Source organism: Pelophylax lessonae (assembly GCF_965119305.1).
Source record: "Pelophylax lessonae genome assembly, chromosome: 13".
Lineage (NCBI taxonomy): Eukaryota > Metazoa > Chordata > Amphibia > Anura > Ranidae > Pelophylax > Pelophylax lessonae.
Genome location: NC_138780.1, coordinates 128,893,524 through 128,911,337, shown reverse-complemented (window position 1 = coordinate 128,911,337; position 17,814 = coordinate 128,893,524). Strand labels below are relative to the sequence as shown.

General features: G+C 41.2%; 1 protein-coding gene across 5 annotated transcripts in view; it reads right to left on the bottom strand.

Annotated features, from left to right (window-relative positions):
• SIPA1L1 (signal induced proliferation associated 1 like 1) overlaps positions 1-17,814 on the bottom strand; it is a 469,532-nt gene that overhangs the window by 125,589 nt on the left and 326,129 nt on the right. For 3 of the 5 annotated variants that reach the window (XM_082275708.1, XM_082275709.1, XM_082275712.1), the window contains exons 8-11: positions 16,210-16,786; positions 15,365-15,639; positions 12,907-13,185; positions 9,479-9,631 (exon numbers count right to left, since the gene is read on the bottom strand). In XM_082275708.1, the coding sequence (XP_082131834.1) occupies positions 9,479-9,631; positions 12,907-13,185; positions 15,365-15,639; positions 16,210-16,786 (1,284 nt within the window). The remainder of the gene's footprint in view (positions 1-9,478; positions 9,632-12,906; positions 13,186-15,364; positions 15,640-16,209; positions 16,787-17,814) is intronic. The other 2 variants (XM_082275710.1, XM_082275711.1) reach the window with 2 other exon arrangements.

Below are 17,814 nucleotides of genomic sequence, written 5' to 3'. Positions count from 1 at the left end.
CTTTCTTGCTTGAAGATCTCACAGGAACACTGGAGAAAAAAAGCTGTCTAAAAATCCTTTAAGAAAAAAATTCTTGCCAGGACCTAAGATCCCAGCAAGGTATCTAGGTCCTTACTCCTAACTAGACAGAAAATAACTGATTTGCTGAGGCAGAGAGAGAGAGGATATACCCTCTGGGACTGCCCCTAGGGTGTGGCCAGAGCTTTTTAATTTCCTGTCTAGTCCTGCTCCTGCGGAGGTAACATAACCCGAAGGTGGTGTATCACCGAGGACTACGTCTGTCGATGAGCGCTAGAGAAAAAGAATTGTTGCTCTACATAAAGATGGCCTAGGCTATAATAAGATAGCCAAGACCCTGAAACTGAGCCAAGACCATACAGCTGTTTAACAGGACAGGTTCCACTCACAACAGGGCTCACTATGGTCAACCAAACAATTTGAGTGCACATGCTCAGCATAACATCCAGTTGTTGTCTTTTGGAAATAGACGCATTGCGGGCAGAGGTTGAAGGGGTGGGGGGGTTCAGCCTGTCAGTGCTCAGACCATACGCCACACACCGAATCAAATTAGTCTGCATGGCTGCCGTCCCAGAAGGAAGCCTCTTCTACAGACCATGTACAAGAAAGCCCACAGTTTGCTGAAGAAAAGCAGACTAAGGACATGGATTACTGGACCATTGTCCTGTGGTCTGATGAGACCAAGATAAACTTATTTGGTTCAGATGGTGTCAAGCGTGTGTGGCGGCAACCGGGTGAGGGGTACAAAGACAAGTGTGTCTTGCCTACAGTCAAGCATGTTGGTGGGAGTATCATGGTCTGGGGCTGCATGAGTGCTGCTGGCACTGGGGAGCTACAGTTCATTGAGGGAACCATGAATGCAAATGTGTACTGTGACACAGGGCAGTATTCCAACATAATAACGACCTCAAACACACCTCAAAGATGACCACTGCCTTGCTAAAGAAGTTAAGGGTAAAGGTGATGGACTGGCCAAGCATGTCTCTAGACCTAAACCCTATTGAGCATCTGTGGGGCATCCTCAAACAGAAGGTGGAGAAGTGCAAGGTCTCAAACATCTACCAGCTCCGTGATGTCGTCATGGAGGAGTGGAAGAGGACTCCAGGGAAAATAATGGTGGCCACACAAAATATTGACACTTTGGGTACAATTTGGACATTTTGACATAGGGGTGTACTCCCTTTTGCTGCCAGTGGTTTAGACATGAATGGCTGTGTGCTGAGTTATTTTGAGGGGACAGAAAACTTACACTGTTATACAAGCTGTACACTCACTACTTTATATTGTAACAAAATGTCATGTGTGTCATGTGTTGTCACATGAAAAGATATAATAAAATATTTACAAAAATTTGAGGGGTGTACTCACTTTTGTGAGATACTGTAAGCCACGTCCGTGGCATTGTCTTAATGAAAACGCACTGGACATCCCTGAAGACGATTGGTCCAATGGTACAGGCACAGTCTGATTACTCAGAGTTCCAAGACATTGATTGGTAGTCTGGACTCTACCAGTATCCAGATCCCCTGAGCAGAACTTTTGCCGAGGACGCCTCCCCAACCAGGACAGGCTGGCATCCGTGGGGACCACTGTCCAATACAAGGGGAGGAAGGATTTGCCCAGCCGAAGCAACGGAGAATGAAACCACCATATCAGGGACTCCTTTGTTCCCCGGCTAAGCCGGATCTGATTGTCCAGAGACTGCGGAGTCCCATCCCATTTGGCCAGAAACTCCCTTTGCAGGGACCTCGTATGGTACTCAAGGCCAACTTCTGATCAACGCCCCGTTGAAGAAAGGTGGAGATCCGTGCCACAGAAAAGGATCGAGGATAAGCGCCAATCGACGCACACCAAGAAATGTACGCTTTCCACGTACGATGGTATATCTTGCTGGAAGACGACTTTCTCGCCTTCATCATTGGAAGATCATCGTTCTTGATTCCTGCGGAAGAAGCCTAAGCCGAGGATGATACTGGCCTTACTGTGGCTCTTAGACACCTGCGGCACCTGTCAGAGGACCCTGTGACCTCGGTACAAACTTTGATATCCTCTCCTGTGCAGCCGAACCTGCTAAAGGAGCTGCATGTAGGACTGTGCAAAACGAACTGTCTTGAAGGTGGATACCACCAGGCTCATAACCTGTATGCAAATCGGGAGAGAGAACTGTGAATCACAGAACCTGTGAATCACAGCCTGTAGTTCCTGAAGTTTGTCTAGAGAAATGACCACCCTGGTCAAAATTAAAATCAGACCTAGGTAACTCAAATTCCCTGGACAGGGATAGAGGGGACCGTAGGTAGTTCAGACATCACCTAAACCTTTGCAGGAATTAAATCTGGACAAGGAGACTCAGGGCATAAACCACCTATAAAGAACAAACGTTGACCCCTTTTCTGGGTACCCCCAAAAGAAGCATTTTGCGGATCACCTTGACGCTAACAAAAAAAGTCCACGGGGCCGGAAACCAGCAAAGATGTCCCCCAACCCCAATAATGGGTGAGGCCTGACCTTCATGCTAAAGGGGTCTTGTCTGCTGGTCTGGAAAAGCTAGCTCTATGCTTACCAGACCAAGGTTGCTTGGAGCCTTCGGGGGAAGATTGAAAAGCTCTATCTCCTTATTCCCCATCCCAGAAGCATGCAAGAATTTTCTATGGGCTGAGGAGGAGGGGCCCCAACTGCAACGAGGCTTCTTCCCTTTCCTTGACTGTGGCAGGAAGGTATTCTTCCCCATCGTGATACCTTTAATGATGTCATCCAGGGTAGCCCCAAACAGGTAATCGCCTTGAAAGGGCAGAGCTTTCTTAGAGGCTTGGTCTATGGACCAATTCTTAAACCACAGCACGCGCCTAATCCCCACGCTGAAACAAAGTTTGGACAGCACAGGAGCTGTATCCAAAGCTGCATCACAAATAAACTGTAGCCCATGAACCAACTGGTCCGCTAAATTAACATAAGCAACGGGGACCTGCTCACTCCCCAGACCCTGGCGCAAAAGCTTGGCCCAGTCCGTTGGGGTCTAAAACACCAGGGTTTAGGCAAGACTGGCCGAAATGCCGAACCAGCCATAATAAACATGCTGCTTGTCACAGCCTCCTTTTCCTTTCAGCCGGGTCCTTAACCACTTTACCACCGGAGCATTTTGCTGTCTTACGTCTGGGCCACTTTTCCACATTCGGCGCTGTGCGACTTTAACTGACAATTGCGCGGTCGTGCAACGCCGTACCCAAACGAAATTTACGTCCTTTTTTTCCCACAAACAGAGCTTTCTTTTGGTGGTATTTGATCACCTGTGCGATTTTTACTTTTTGCGCTATAAACAAAGAAAGAAGCGTTTATTTTGAAAAAATAACAATATGTTTAACATTTTTTTATATGAAATTCCCCCCAAAAAAGATGTAAAAACGATTTTTTTTTAAAATTTTTGGCCAATTTGTTTTCTGCTACCTATGTTTGGTAAAAAAAAAATCACAATAAGCATATTTTGATTGGTTTGCGCAAAAGGTATTGCGTTTACTAAGGGAAAGATTTATGTCATTTTTGGTGGGTTTTTTTTAATGCGTAATGGCGGCGATCTGCGATTTTTTTTGCGGGACTGCGACATTGCGGCGGACAGATCGGACCCTTGACTGACATTTTTGACACTTTTGGGGGTACCAGTGACATTACTGCAGTAATCAGTGCTATATATATGCACTGTTACTGTAAAAATGACATTGGCAGGGAAGGGGTTAATTTTATTGGAAAGGGAGGGGTTAATGTATGCCTGGTGCTTACTGACGTGTGGGGGGGAGAAGGTGACTGAGTGCCCTAAGGACAGATCCAGGGTTCAGCTATGCTGAACCCTGCAATCTGATCCTGCCTGTCACTTAGGAGATCTGCCCGCTTGGTTTACACAAGCAGGCGGATCTCCACACTAGATCCCCGACGATCGGGGAAGAGCGGCGGCGATTGCCGCTGCTCCTCCCCTGGCCCGACTCCTGCTGTGACTGAAAACAGCGGGAGCGAGCCTCCGGCGGCGCGCGCGCTCCGCCGAGAAAGGGGAGTGTCTGACGACGTAGTACTACATCGTCAGACGATAACGAGCCACCCTGCCGCAGTAATATTACTGCAGGCAGACGTAAAGTGGTTAAAGGGTGGGGTTTCCTCTACTGGGATCACGGTTGCTTTATTCACCCTGAAAACAGGAGTGTCCACCACTGATGAAATAGTCCACTTTTTAAAATGGACTCCTCAAAAGGGTAATGTACAGCAAAACTTTTGGGGATCACAAAGAGCAATTTTGGCTGTTCCCATTCCTTACAGCAAAATCTATCAAAATACGGCACATAAGGAAACACCTTTGGAGTACAAGACGACTTATGCGTACCAAACGCCACAGCCACGTCTGTGGCTACATCCTCCAAGTCTCACATACTGCAGTGATAAGTGTGTCTACCAGCACTTTTCCATTCACTGCTACGACCATGGAGGAATCATCCTCACTATCGGATGGACCTGGGGGAGTGATATTAGGTCCCCCTAGATGGACCGCGTCCACAGCGGCATCGGGCTCAGAATCAGATGGGGACAGACTAAACAGGGGAAGGCAGGGTGCACTTTCTCCTGGGCCTTGCCCTCAAACCACTTCGACCCGGGACACTAAGGACTGCAGAACTGCCGTCAGTGCAACCGTGGGAAGCTGGGGTTTCCAAGGGACCTGCCACCACCATGAGGGGGTAAGTGGGGGAGATGTGACTCTGAGGCTCCATAAAGAAAGAAAGACCTTGCAGTACAAAAACGATCTTTTGGCACAACTAAGGGATCCCCTCAACGCACCAATCAGCAAAGAGAGAGATAACAGGGACCCCCCAAGGTATCACCTTACCGACTGGAGGAGCGCCAAGAATTGGAACCCAGCATCATCATGGGCGCCATCCCTGTTTATATGTCCTGGGCACAGGAAGAGGAAACTGGGGAGAGAGAGAAAGAAGAGGTTGTCTCCAGCGTCTCCCTGACTAAGGGAAAATGGCCCCTGTGACATCATCGGGCTACACAAACATGGTGGCCAACTGGAGATCAGCCAGACTAAGGGAAAATGGCCACCATCAACTACAAATGCTGAAGCATGCTGCCAGGATCTTCCCTGTGCCCTCTGCAATGCAACAACCGGTGCAAGGGGACCCCCCTGAAGGTAGGACACATTAGGGGAGACTCCGCTGCCCACTCTGCACCGGTCTCTGAACTGGGACCCCCCTGCACTACACCCACACTGTAACCAATTAGGGCATGCACCTAGGGGTCTCCTACACTGGAACCCTCCAGACTACCAGGGCAGGACACACACTATCCTAGGACCCTTACAGAGTGGAGATAGCAGGGGGAGACCCCAGGGGTCTCCGCTGCATTCTCTGCCCTGGGACCCCCACTAGACTCCAAGGCCAGACAGGGAGAAAAGGAGTGAGGGAAGCCCAGCTCACTAAGGGATTTAAGGATGGAACCTGCAGGCAGGTCCGACCGTCCCTGGATTTTACCCGCGTCCACCCCAAAAAAACACCAAAAGGGGAACGCACCAGACATGATCCTCGCCACTGAAGTAGGGGAGCTGGTGACTCAGATCCAAGCTGGTCGTATGCGACCCTGCAAGATGTTTAACTCACGGGCCAGCCTCTGTCCGTGAGGCTATGTCGTGGCTGACCTAGCATGTAGCTGCGGTCTGCACGGGCTCCCTGGCTTATCCAGTCCGTCGCCCAGCCCGGCAATTGATTGTAGATCTCCGGAGAGAAAAAACAAAAAAGATGTAGGGAGTAAGAAAAAATTGCTAGGACCAGAGATCCCAGCCGGGAGCCTAGGTCCTTACTCCTGACTAGACAGATTAAGACTGATTACCTAGAGCAGAGAGGGGAGTTATATACCAAGCCGAGTATGGCCCATGGGCGTAGCCAGGTGTTTCTTGTTCTGCCTAATCCTACTCCTGGAGGACACCATATAGCCCAGTAGTTATGATTTATGGAGCACTGTGTGCATCGATGAACAAAAGAAAACATGTTTGGGCTACTTTGGTCCAAATTAACTATTTAAAGCAGACTTGTATAAAGTACTCGAAATTTCTACTTGAGTAAAAGTACAAGTGCTCGATCAAAAAATTACTTGAGTAGAAGTGGAAGTGCTCGCAGAAAAAGTTACTTAAGTAGAAGTACTAAAGTATTCAACATTTTTTTTACTTAAGTATTGCAAGTAGTTTTTTCAAAAAATTTGCTACTTAAGTACTAAAAGTAAAAAGTACCAGTAGTTTTGAAAAAAAATTTCTACTCAAGTACTGAAAGTAGAAGTACAAGTACTGTGTTATGTAGTTATTAAAGAAAGAAGTCAAAAGTATGAACATCATATTGTTTTTATTATTTCAAATGATTTATTCAAATGATTAACCTGTGTTTGTTAGTAGTTTCTTGATGCACTTTAAGCGCTGTAGCACCATTTATTTGTTTGTTTCATATTTTCTTTTTATTGGAAAGATTTGGTATAGCAGCTTTTATTATACACAGCCTTTATTTTCGTATGCGCTGATTTACAAATGACATTATACACATTTTTTTGAGCTTTATGCAACCTGCCATCTACTGTTCTGGCAGTGGTAATTTTTTTAAAAGTAACGAGTAACTATGCAGCACAAAAAAAAAATACTTGAGTAGAAGTATCGAAATCATCGAAAAAATGTAGTGAAGTAAAAGTAGAAGTAGGAGAAAAAAATTCTACTCTAGGAAAGTACAGATACCGCATTTCGGTACTTAAGTACAGTACTTAAGTAGTTCTACTTTGTTACTATACATCTCTGATTTAAAGTGAAAAGAAACCTGGAAATTAGCTTTTAGCATATTTTGTCTTATTAAAATATTTGAGGCAGTGCAAATAAAATCAGATTCGTAGCTTCAAGTTTTTTGTATGACTACCAAAGTTCTAAAATGCTTATATTATACAGCAATGAAAACAATTAATAAAACAAACCTTTTTAGCTTAGATAGTGACTGTTTATCTGAGATGATTAACAAGTGTAAATAAAAGGTATTGATTTTCGTAACTGTGCTACTGTTTCTTGGTGGGTCAAGTTAGGTTTGTGAATATATTTGGAATTTAATGAGCCATTCTTGTCAGAAGATGCTAAAGTTCATATCTCAATTCCCTACTCTGATATATAGTAGATGCTATATATGCCACTCAGCCTTCAAGTCATGCTGCAGAAATGCAGATTCCACACACAAGGTGAGGCTCATACTGATGTGCTGCAGCGCAATTGTATCCACTTTTAACCCGCTGTTTTAGCTGCAATCCCACTGGCTTCTATTAGACTGTGCGTTTTCTTAAGGGTGTATCAAACATGCAGCACGAAATACTTTGATACGCTTTCATTAAAACGCATGGTCTAATAGAAGTCAATGGGACCGCACCAAAAACTGCGTAAAACACATATAAATCCTGCTGCACCCAAACCTCAGCACACCAGTGTGAACCCTCTCTAAATAGAAAAAAATTATAGAGTGGTAGAAGGCATAAAAAGTGAACAAGTGTCAGAAATATAAAGATAAAATATAATCTTGCCTGGGTGCTTACTTCTAGGAAGAATAGCTACAGTACTAAACTGTCTCCATTTAAAAAAACAATTTGTCTAACTGTGAACTGATGGATGCCTAAACACTTTGAGATTGCTTTGTATCCTTTTCCAGTCTTATGCAGATTAACTACTCTTGATTGTATGTCTTTAGAGAGCTCTTTTTGCGAGGAATGGTTCACATCAGCTGATGCTTTTTATAAACTGTAATCTTAAAAAGTTTGAGTGTTTTACTAATCAAAGTAGATCTATTCCAAACGCATTACAGTAACTGGATTCTAGGTGTACAAACTACTCACTCCAATTAGCTTTTTTTGAAGTAATTAGTCTATAGGTTCACTTACATTTTTCTCCAGCACTGTGAATTAGGTGTGCTTAATAAAGACTTGAAAAGTTAGGTTTGTGTGTTTTCAGCTTATGCACACTGTTTTTGACTTAGATGAGGATATGGATTCACTTGTTTTGGTAAACATTTCCTCAGTTACTTCCTGGTTTCTGTGCCTAGGCAAATGATGTCATACCTTCCAGGAGACTTCAGGAGGGGAGAAGGGGTTTTCTGAGCTTAGCACACCCTCCTGCCCGAGCTAAGGGCAGATGGATTCCAGGAAGTAAATGGTAGATAAATCCTCTGCCCTTACTCAAGGTGGCCATGGGAGGGTTCAAAGTGATTTCTCAACAAAATAAAGAATGATGACATGGATGGATGGGGGAGTTTGCTTTGATTAAAAATGAATTTGTGTTTTTTGCTCAGATGCAGTGTAGCTCCACTTTAATTCCAAGGGGATCACATACTTTTTCTTGCCACTATATATATGGTAACGCAAGTATAAAAGCAGTAATTTGTTTTGTAAGCACCAGTTACCAGTTGAGAGGTGCCAGAAATCAACTGCTGAAAAACAGGTTAATGATCTTACAACAACTGTATCTGCTGGTGACAGCTTGGTCAAGCCAGAGGGAAGCATGCAGTATAACATGCACATTTATGCGCTAGTTCTTGCTGACATGCATGCCAATGACTCTAATATGTACATATAATATGGTGCGCCAAGACAAAGTGAAGTAAACTGTAGATGGAATTCTAAATGCAGAGCGATCAATGTAATATGAAAAGAAAACTAACATGAATTATACTGACTAACCTTTTATTCTCATAATGATAGCTCTGCCTCAATTTAGTTTTTTTTGTACACGTTACTGGGCCTGCCAGGTTGTTATTGGCAACTCAAAGTACAACCAGACTGGGAAAGATGTACTCAAAATAAGGCTAATCACAAGACACTGTATACAATTTTGGCAGACAATTGTCAAAGTTTTAATATAAAACGTAACCACAAAAACCAGAGCCAAAAGAGATTTCATATTTAATACTGATCTACAGGAGGACAATACACTTAGCCAAGGCAAATGCCAATTTAAATCCACGCACAATAGCAGAATAAAAAAGCCTTTATAGGTCTCATTGATGGGAGTCAGACTATTTTCTTTTGATCAATCACTCCAATGGTAAACCCCTCCTAGCATACCTGGAATTTTAATTTCTACTTATAACAGCATCCACTATTGACTGTTGGATTTTACCATCCCACCAACAGGGAATTTCATACTCTGAAAGCCCATATAGTGAAAAAGAAACCCTTTTTCACTATAAAAAAAAGGGATTTGCAAAAAAGGGGATTTACAAGTGGCTGCTCCTGTCACAGTCATATTCCCGGGGCTGAAAGGCTGAATACAAAGGTTTTTTATCCAAAGAAAACAGATATAGCGTGTCCAGAAATAGAAAACTACTTAGAAACAACTAGAAGGCAACTAGAAGGCAACACAAACATACAAATCCCAATGCCAAAATGTTTGTGGTACAACATGGAGGAAAAAACATACCCTTCAGGCATGGATTTCTGCCTGCGCTGGGACCCTCCACTGGAGCCGGTATCACTGGAGGTGGAAAGACTGCTAGGAGAGCTACGACTTTGCTGAGATCGTCCAAGAGCCACAGATGACACAGAGACATAAATCTCTGAACCTGGAGACAGCCTTATTTAAACCAAATAAGACAGGTTTATTGCACACAGTATGACAGAGCTTACTTAGCTATAAAAAAAAATATATGAGTAGCTATCAAAGGGAGAAAAGGAAAGCATGAAACACATGCAGCCAAGATGATGATTTAAAATGAAATATGTGGTAAAAGTTTTTTAAAAAAGCCAAGACGTTTTACAATTCAAAAACTCATTCTGGCATTTTAGAAGAACATGAACCAGCTAATGTCTGGCCATTGTGGCAAGTCTACAATAATACATTTTGTGCAAAAACTAAACATTTTAAACTAAAATGCAAGCTGCTTAACTCTACTTTTACTGTGCCACAGTTGAACAAACTGGAGTCAGCAGTGGTTGAAACTAATTGCCTAAAATAAGTTGTATTTGCCAATTCCTAAAATATCTCTTGGCTACTTAACCAAAGATGGTTCTTTAATAGCTGGCCTCCGCCACTAATAGGGAAGGCTTGAGACATGAAAGGAAGCATGGCAAAGCTCAATTGTACCAGAAAATGTGAGATTTACCAATAACTTCAACTGCCCAGATCACTGAACCAAGATTGTTTTGACATAAGGTCTAAACTTGACCTATGCATTTTTCTAATCATATGCTCAGTTTAAATTGGACATGGTCTTCTTTAGAGGTCATCAATGAGATTTCCTTCAAACCTCACCATAGTTAAGTAGGTTTTACAAACAAAAAGAAAAAAAATCAATACCCACATTGCAATGGCAGTTTGTCTTACTCATAAAAATGTAATTTTGACTTACCTGTAAATCCCTTATCTTGGAGTACAGTACAAGACACAGACTGGATATTTCCAGTCCTGAAGCTGCGGTCTTCAGGTGGACACTGGTAAAGCTTTTGAACATGCTCCCTGGATGTACTCCTCTAACTCCATCTCACGCCAAAAGACATAGTTGCAGAGAAATCTGCCTTATTCAGGTAGGCTGCCTGTTCAACTCCTGAGATAGAAGTACAATTGGATGCAGAGGCCACTGTTAAAACAGTCCTGTGCCACTGTAAGAGAAGCATCATCATCCTGTTGCAGCTTGAGTGTTTTACCAGCCTTAGCAAAGTGAACGGTTCCTTTGTGCGTGCATGTTGCTACCTGCGAGTGTATTTCCCTGTGGCACTCTCAGAGATGGATGTGAAAATTGGGTAAGGGCCAGTTCACACCACAAAAATGCACTGGACTCTAAGTGATGTGAATTAGCCCTTAGTGTGCCCGGAGAGGGATACACAGCAAATTAAGTGTCAACCATCCTCCTGCAATCTCATCCTGGTAAAAAGTGCCTAAGTTACATAGTTAGTCCAATTAAAAAGAAGACACCAGTCCATCCAGTTCAACCAATAAAAGGGGGAACAAAAATGATATACACAATCCTATACCCACAGTTAATCCATAGGAAGGCAAAAAAAAAACCCCATAAAGTATGATTCAATTTGCTCCAGCAGGGGAAAAATTCCCTTCCTGATCCCCCAACATGCAACCAGATACTTCCTGGATCAACTTTACATATAAATATTAGTATCTAGTTATATTAAATATAAGTAGGTAAGAGTCCAGGCTTTTTTTTTTTTAACAATCTACTGAGCTAGCCAGAAGCAGCTTTTGAAGGAGTCTATTCCACATTTTCACAGCTCTTACCATGAAGAAGCCTTTCCATATTTAGAGAATAAATCACTTTTTCCCAGATGTAAAGAGTGCCCCCTTGTCTTCTGTGATAGCCTTAAAGTTAATAACTCAACGAAGAGTTCACAATATGGACCACTTTTGTATTTATACATGTTGATCATATCCCCCCTTAATCTCCTCTTCTCATGAAAGAATACATTCAGTTCCTCTAATATTTCCTCAGAGCTGAGCTCCTTTATGCCTCTTATCAGTTTGGTTGCCCTTCTCTGCGCTGTCTCCAGTTCCCCAATATCATCTTAGTGAACTGGTGCCCAAAACTGAACTGCATGTTGCAGATGAGGTCTTACTAATGATTTGTAAAGGGGGAAAAAGGATATCTCGCTCTCTCTGCAGTCTTATAAAGGCAGAAGTAGTGGCAAAAGTGCGACCTGTGTTGTGATATAACACCTAGTCTTCAACCTGAGACTAAGCTCAGAATTTTGTAATCACCTAGTTTAAAACTTTAAACACTTGAGAAGTGAGTAAACAAAGACATTCCTGGGTTTCCTGCACAAAATGAATACTATTTAGGAGACACTTAAAAGTGTATTTAAAGTAATGTAGATATTGATTCTCCGAATAAGGGCTGCAGTATATGTCTGATAACAGGACAAACATGTCTTATCTTTCCAAGTCCTAAAAAATAAAAAAAAAACCTATGTGGGTTGAGCCTTCACCCATCACGGTAAGCATACCTCCCCCAGAGGGGTTTTCAGGGTCCGCGATACATAGTAATAGACTATGGTCATGGACTTGTATAGCACCCTGCAGCTAACCACATGCACTGCACTTAGTGCCAAGGTGAGCGCCTTGGCATGATCCTGTGCCAGAAGCTATATTATAGGCCGCCCTCATAGCATTAAATCTGGGTATGGTTTCTAAGGTGTTACAGAGGTTACACCAATCAGTATGCACGGTTTCCAATGTTATAGTAAACATTGATTAAAGAGTTCAAAAAAGGGAAACCGGTTAAGCAAAAAAAAAAAATCTCCTCAAACGCATAAGGACAATAGAAAGAAAGCGGAGGACTCACGGAATAGGGTAGGGTTATAGGGGAACATCTGGGGACATGTCCAAAAGCTTTTCCAGTGTCCAATTCTCTGAAGGTAGAAGCCTATAATCCATAGTCTATGAATATCAGCCTATGTCCTGCACTGTACAATAAAGATATAAGCTGTACCTCAGTTTAGATAAAAATGTAAACATACAGATTTCTCAGCTTGTTGAATACATATTTATACATTTTAAATGTTCAACCTTGCACATAAGAAAATGTTACAGAATTATTAAATTAGATGTATTAAAATTAGATATGTTTAATGATCTCAGCTCTGTAGTTTTAAGGTAATATATTGGCTTTAAAGACATCAGGCATTATCTTCAAAGGTGGCTAAATACAGCCAGATGTTTTTGACAACATACTAGTGATTATGAACCATTGTGTCAGAATTGTTTGGTATCACACAGAGATTTTTCTGCATGTCTTAAAATCCATATACAAACCTATGTGGCAGCACACACCCCATGTAATTGGTCTGGAATATGCCTGGGCAAAGGCAAGAGCAAAAGATACTTTTGTTTTATGATCCCACCTCTTGTTCTCCAGAGGACGTCCATCGCTGGAAATACTTCGTGGAATGTTTACGGAACGTTCTGGTGTCTGTATTTTTGAATCGCCTTTAACAGAGGAGACCCTTGAAGATGCAGGGCTCTGTAGCTGAGAAGGAACTTGTCGAAGCCCAGCAGCCTCGCCCTTCGCTGCATTTCTTTGCCACTTGTTGTTGTTCCTGAAAGGGAATTTCAACTCATATGGGATCCCCTCGGTTACTTTGTATTCCACTGTTGGCATGCGATACGTCTCTGTGCAACCTCTATTTTAAAAAAATAAATAAGTTGTCAAACGACGCATGGATTCAAAGCAAAACGGGCTATTTCTTTTTCCCTTTCATATATTATAGGCAATAGAGTAAATATCCCTTCAAAGACCATCCCATTAAGGTTTTGACATTATGAAGTTATCTGCTGCAATAATGTTAATGCCAGATTAAAGATTTCACAAGCCTTGGCAGCTTATGAGCCACATTCAAATATGGCAAAAACAGGTTAGTCACAACAAGCATGAAACACAACACAAAAAAAAAACTGTTTTTAAAACCATTCAACATCTTAAAAGAAACTGGTCAACAAAGAATGAAGGGAGCTACTATTGGATTCACTTTTAAAGGTGCATGAGCCACCAATGTAATTTTTATCCCTGCTTCAGTTCATATCTAGTCACTCACCCAGAACATCATGCAATATGTGCATATGTTTTCCAGGTTACTCACTAAGTAGTAAGGAAAGGATAAGGAAGGCAGCCCTGGATCACGCATTTTCCATAAAATAAGTCAGCAATAGCAGCTCCCATATTTTTTAACTTGGCAGAACCCCTTCAGAGTGTATGTGTTGGCTAAAAAAAAAAAAAAAACATTGGCAGTACACCGCTGCAATAAATTAAATGAGACCAAATCTTCCTAGACACACAAAAAAGAAATACAATTTAAAAGGTCCTTAGAAGGATGAATACTAAACCTGTGGTTGGAGACCATTACAACTAAAAAGCACACAGTCTCTGCACGGTCTCAAAATTGCCTTGACACAGTATATGGGTACTTTTAGTTCCAAAGCAACATTCCCCATAAAGGAGCGGGAGGGTGAGGAGTGATGCCGCTAAACCTGGAATTTCCTTCTGTGTGTGTGCCGTTCACATGGTGTGCTGTTGTATCTTGCTAGGTCTCACTCAACTAGCTTTGTCCTTAGGACTTTATCAAGGACGTCAATTTAGGTCCTCCATATCTGGTGAATTTTTTTATAAAGGTGGGTGGAGAGTTTTGGGGTTATGAGATTTCCACTGCGGTGAAGGCACTGGTACATATCACTGGTTGTGAATTAATTTTACTGGAAGATTTTCGGAACACAAGGACTCCTAACTGTAGTAATTGTAACATAAGAGGACTTTATTTGTTCACAAATAATTAGGCTAGCATTGAGAATATTTAGGGGCTGTTTTTATTTTATTTTATGTTTATACAGCCAAACAATTTTTAGCATTTTTGTTACTAATGAGCAGCTGTTTAATTGTGGGCGTAAGACTTTTAGTCAATTACACCAGCTGATCACAACATATATAAAAGAAAGAGGTTCCTTATGTTTTAGTTCCCTCTTCACTTTGTTCATAACAGGTTATTCTGTTTTTCCCTCTTTCAGGTCTTGCGCTTTTGATGCTCATAATATGTTACAATAAAGTAAAAATGCCAGTATCCCTTGTAGGCTTTATTTTTATATGCCATGTTTTGTTGTTTATTTAGGTACAGGAAAAAAAAAAAATCACACTTTTTATTTTCTGCCACTAGATCAACATCATGTCATTTAGAGACTTGCCTAGTTTAGATCTGATCTAATTTTTGTTCAGCTGAAGTTACAATGGAAAGTGCGCTACTAACAGATTTCATACTGCCAGAAAGAATAAGTGAGAGCATTCACTCAACTCAGCTTCACTCAACTTTCACAGTCAGGAACATTTATGTCTGTACTGTAGTAAGTGAGTGTTGAATGCAAATTCGATAGCTACCTTCATTATGTATATCAATATACATATAAAAATGCACAACAAACAGTATGAAAACATTAGGGAAAATTTCATAGAATTGTCCTCGTCTTAACCTCTGCAAAAGAAAGGACTAGACACTTCTGTTCTCTAATATAAAACAATCTAGGTGCAAAGTACCTGTCCCTAGGGCTATTTAAGATAAAATAAAATGCACAATATATACTTCCCCACATGATACCTGAATCCTATTTCTGTAGATCTGAATCCAATATCTGTGTGGAGGAAGAGATATAAAAGATCTTTGGGAAGTTTTGTGGTCTTTTTAGAGCAAGTCGATCAACTGATATTTGGAGAGATGCCTATTGGCTGTTCTTTTTAGGTCTTCTGTGGGCTATACTAGCACAATTTCTGTGTTTAAGATCTTACATATATCTAAATAAACAAAAACCCTAAATGTATACCTGCGTGGGATTCCATCATCATGTGGAGGGATGATGACAACTTTAACTGTCACTGATGTTCTAAGGAGGTCAATCATTTGTTCATGGCTCAGGGTGGCTACAGCAACTTTGCAGATTTCAACCAAACGGCTTCCTTGCCTTAAACCAGCCTGCCATGCATAACCATAAGGCTCTACCTCTGCAACTATGCCTTCATAATTAACATGGAAGCCAAGCTGTCCGAGTCCATTTCTTCGCAGTGTCATTTCCACTGTCTCACAACCTTTAGTGATGATCTGAAATTTAAAAATGCGGTTAGTGATGTAGAGACAAATATTCAAAAATGTATAAACACAGTGGAAGTGACTTAGAAAGGCAAGGCAATGCAGACAATCCCACTGCTTTTATTATACTACTTTGAACCTCTTGTAGATCTGAACACTATCTCTGTTATACCCCTCCCATGGTAAAGGTATTTTGGGTAAATAAAGCATTTTTAAAATTAAAGCACTTGAGATCACTAGTATTGCTTGTATTCTGTGTAGCAGCCTGTCTATATTGGAAAGAACCTCTCAGTGATTAGTAAAGAAATTAAAAACATCAAATCCATCAATACCTGATATCTGTAATATTAAATGCAATGCAACAGTAATTAAGAGTCTGGACACCCCAGTGGTGGTATAGGTCCCAGTATGCAATGTCTAAATTTGCTACCTGGCCAAAAAGTGCCCATAGTTAATAATGGAATTTGCATTTCAATACCCCCGCTCCATGAGAGAGATAAATGGTGTCACCTGTGTGTAATATATTTATTACTAAACTTATAGACAGAGAAACATTTTTAGAACTTAGGTGACTTTTCTTACTTCCAGCCTCTTGACAATCTCCTTTATATCATCTGTGTTGTGGCTATAACTTCTTATGAACACACTATCCCCTCGCTCATAGAACATTTTAATAGTCGTGTTGTTGGACGTCCATCCTATAATATCACGGCTTGAACAGTTGAAGACAACACTTTTTGTCTCTTGATCAATCAGGGCCAGTGTTTCATTTGAAATGCATAAAAGACAATCAACTTCCAGAGCATTACTGAAGTCTTCAACTTGCACACCCCATACAATCGCTCCTGTGCTGTACAGCTCAGCCCATGAGTATGGCTTTGCCTTTTCCTTTTTCTTTGAGGCCAGTGAGATAAATGGGAACTTTCCAGATGAGTCAATAGAGGTGTTTGTGACATTTTTTTCTGCAAGGTCTTTCAGGTACTCTTGATGGGTCCTCGTTGCCATTGCTAGGAACTTTTCAGACTTGTGAGCTGCATTCTCTGCATTAATAACTTTAGCTAAAAGGAAGTCCCTGAACACAGTGGATTTCGGAAAAGTAAAGCTTTTTGGGATTGGTGGGCCAAAGGCAGGCACATCTCTTGACCGTGTAACAGCAATGCTACAAAAGAAAAACAGAAATCTTAAGTCCATTCAATAGAAGTATTAAAAACAAGCACTCTTCAACCTTTATTTACCTAAATAGCACATGAGTAAAGCTAATCACCAAAGTGTGAGGGAAATTAAACTATATGTAAAATTCAACTGCTTAATTATTTTTCAAAATTATGTATGAATATACATACAATCACATAAAACAAAAAGAGAAAATCTCTTAACCAGAATTCTTAAAGTTTATGACTGCACTGCTAAAATAGCCCCAGGGATTACAAGTGGTTACCACAACTCCAAAACCACACACAAATATAAAATGCCACCAGTTTCATGGGCAGTATTTGCACAAGCCAATTGGTTCTTGAGGTTTTGACTTTACAAGAACCATATAACTTTTTTATATGCTCTTCCTGAACCTGGTAGAATTTTTCTACCATACACATACATTGCATATTGCAAAAGTGTATGCGTCTGCAATTGCAAGTCCTAATTATTTGTCATGTATGTTTAATTGTCTGAGGTGTGGTTATCGTTACGTGCATCCAAAAGTGTCTATAAATATCGCAACTGCCATCTGATCTAGTCTTCCAACTGCCCAATCTTAAGACTATAACCTATGGGCACCATAACAGCTAAGTAACAGAATACACTATTGGGCAGAAATGGCATTAGCACTGTCATTCATGTTTTACACTGTTACATGTTAATGTGTTCAATCTATGTACAATCTGGACATTTAGCCACTCTATAGGTTTGTGTAAGCTATATGCTAGCAATTGTATGGATGTTCGCTCATCCAATCTTCCTGTTAAAAGCTGATGAAAATTGCGCACGTATACATTTTTACAATCAAGTGTATATTATAGGAGCAATACTTTAAGTCTGACACAATTTTCAAAAATGTGTTATAGAGCATAAATTCTCAAAATTAATTAAGCTACAAATGGATCTATATGTAAGAGCAGTGCAAAGAGCTGAGTAAATAAACTAAGCAACTAACCTAAAATTCGATTTTAGATACTTAGAAGACTGAAA